Source organism: Macrotis lagotis, chromosome 3, assembly GCF_037893015.1.
Source record: "Macrotis lagotis isolate mMagLag1 chromosome 3, bilby.v1.9.chrom.fasta, whole genome shotgun sequence".
Taxonomy (NCBI): domain Eukaryota; kingdom Metazoa; phylum Chordata; class Mammalia; order Peramelemorphia; family Peramelidae; genus Macrotis; species Macrotis lagotis.
This window is the reverse complement of record NC_133660.1, coordinates 277,268,390-277,270,913: the sequence shown is the minus strand read 5'-3', so window position 1 is coordinate 277,270,913 and position 2,524 is coordinate 277,268,390. Positions and strand designations below refer to the sequence as shown.

General features: G+C 43.4%; 1 protein-coding gene across 1 annotated transcript; it reads right to left on the bottom strand.

Moving 5' to 3' along the window:
• Positions 1-501: 501 nt before the first annotated feature.
• On the bottom strand, positions 502-1,566 carry LOC141519381 (mas-related G-protein coupled receptor member A7-like). The gene has a single exon (XM_074231636.1). The coding sequence runs from the start codon at positions 1,564-1,566 to the stop codon at positions 502-504; it is 1,065 nt and encodes a 354-aa protein (XP_074087737.1).
• Positions 1,567-2,524: the final 958 nt, after the last annotated feature.

Below are 2,524 nucleotides of genomic sequence, written 5' to 3'. Positions count from 1 at the left end.
AGTCATTAAAACTACCTCAGTTTCCTTAAGTGTAAAATTGACATCATTAGATCACTTACCTCTCAGGTATATTGTGAGGATTAAATGAATTTTTTGTAAGATGCTTACTGCAGGGCCTGGTCATATGACTCACTGTGATCCCATCTGGGGTTTTCTTACCAACGATACTGGAGTGGTTTCCAAATCTTTTGCTGCCTCATTTCACAAGTGAGGAAACTGAGGTGAATCATTATATGATTTCCTCAGGGTCATACAGCTGTAAGTGTCTAAAACCTTACTTGAACCCAAATATTAGTATTCCACTCTCTGGAGTTCTTTCTTCTGCATCACCCATATGCCTGGATATAAGAAGTACCTGAGAATAACTTTATCACCACTTAGGCACCAACAGAAGGGGAATTGGGTAGACCTTCTCAGGGAGGTGGGAAGGGAGCTGCAGCTGGTCCTGGGTGAGGGAGTTTATTTCAAGGGCTTCTAAGTCTGAACATCTAGTTCTTAGCTTCAGAATGAAGTCTCAGGTGTGATAGAGTGGGTTGTTTTACTCACCCCATCCCTCAACTCCTGCTCATCCCCCAGTGCCCTCTGGAGGACCGCCCTGAGGGCCTCCCTTCCTCTTTTATGCCTTTGTCTGCCCAGGATAAAGTAAATAAAGGGGTTGGCACTGCTGTTCACACAGGCCAGAAGCTGAGGGAGCCAAAGAAGTATGGAAACTCTGTGGAAGCGCAGTATGAAGCCACTGATCCCCAGGGGCATTCCGCAGAGCAAGAAGACGAGGACTGTGAGCAGCACCAGCAGGTAGAGCCTGGGGGGCTGCCGGTACTGAGAGGTGCACTGGACTCTCAGCAGGAGGGTCAGACTGGACACACCCAGCCAAGGAAAGAGGAGGACAAACCACACGAAAAGGACAACAGTATTGACAGCACAGATGTTGTCAATAGTCCTACAAACACAAAGGATATAAAATGTTAGCCAGACCAGGCCAATCAGAGCCCAGAGGACAATGCAGACCACAGTTGAAGTGTGCTTGGGCCGGTTACATCGGTGCCAGATGGGGAAGAGCACAGATAGACAGCGCTCGGTGCTAATCACAGCCAGGAGGCTCATGCCCACAAGGTAGAACATTGCTTTGAGGAGATCCAGTACTATGTGTAGGCCAGAATTAGACCTATAGCTAACTAATGCATGTATGGACATCAGAAAGGAGCAGCAAAGGTAGAGGGAGTCAGCTGCAGCCAGGTTGAGGATATAGACAGAGAAGGAATTCCTCTTGATGCAGAAGCCCAGGAGCCATAGGACAAGGCCATTCCCCACCAGCCCAACCAGGGTGATGAGCAAAGAAGGGATCTCCATCCAATAATCTAAAGAAAATTCTTCAGGTTCCACAAGTTCCTTCATTTCAATCCTAAATATCTCTTTTTCCTCGACAGGAACATAATTCAAAAGCAGAAATTCATCAGACCCATTCATGGTTATTTTCCCAGCTCCAGGAAGCCCTGCTCTTCTCAGACAGCCTGGGGACATGAAATCATAAGAGGACATCAGGGATTTTTCCAGATGTACTTCCATATCTACTTTCAAGAGCTAGAACCTCCTCTTCCTCCCTCTCTCCCTCTCTCTAAATTGCTACTAGGGGACGCCACATGGCACAAATGCTTGGACCTAGAGAAAGAAATGGTGTCTATCTAGTCTTAGACAATTAGTACAGGGAGAAAGGATTCTTTCCCTCATAATAATAATAATTATTATTATTATTTAATTAGGATTAAGATCCATTCAGAAATCAATCCCCTGTAATTTATTCAGCTTTGGAAGGACTTTAATGATGAGTGAGTTGACCAAATCTGCCAAGCTCAGGTTTTGCTTTCAAGACTGAGCATGAACTTGACAAGGGGAATCTTCTGAAGGCCTTCTTCTTGCCCATGAGTTTATCACTATTTTGGCACTTAATAGACCCTTAACAATTTTGTTTCATTTTCCACTTCCTCCATTTCTCTTGTGATGATGTGACATTGAGGTACAGAAATGAGGCTCTGGAACCTCTCCTTTTTTCTCTGACTACACCCAATTGACCCTTCATCATCCTCTCTCCTATTCTTTCTTTAATTGATAGAGGTATGGTTTCTACAATCTATGTGGCCGAGCCTAAAGGAGGGGTAACCACTTAAATGAATGAAACATGCACTTGCTTATACATTTCATGTCTGTGTGTATGCAGTTATTTGGGCGTGTATCTTTATATGAATTCCTTAATTCAGGAATGCAGTTTTATATATATTTTAACATTTCTCTCAAGAACTTTTTCGTCTACATCTTTTTAACATTTTTCTATATTACTGTCCCCACATAGATGCAATAATGAATAAAGAAGAGAAAACAGACTTCAACACAACTAACTGTCATATGGCCTCGGTCCAATAGTCGATTACACAGTATTCCATAGTCCTAGTTACTCATCTCTCAAAAGGAGGCAAGGAAAGACAATGATCTCTTGATTGTTTTTCTGGGTCAACCGCAGTAACCATTT

Excerpts from the sequence above, each read along its gene's own strand:
- LOC141519381 (XM_074231636.1), bottom strand. The coding sequence starts at position 1,566 with ATGGAAGTACATCTGGAAAAATCCCTGATGTCCTCTTATGATTTCATG.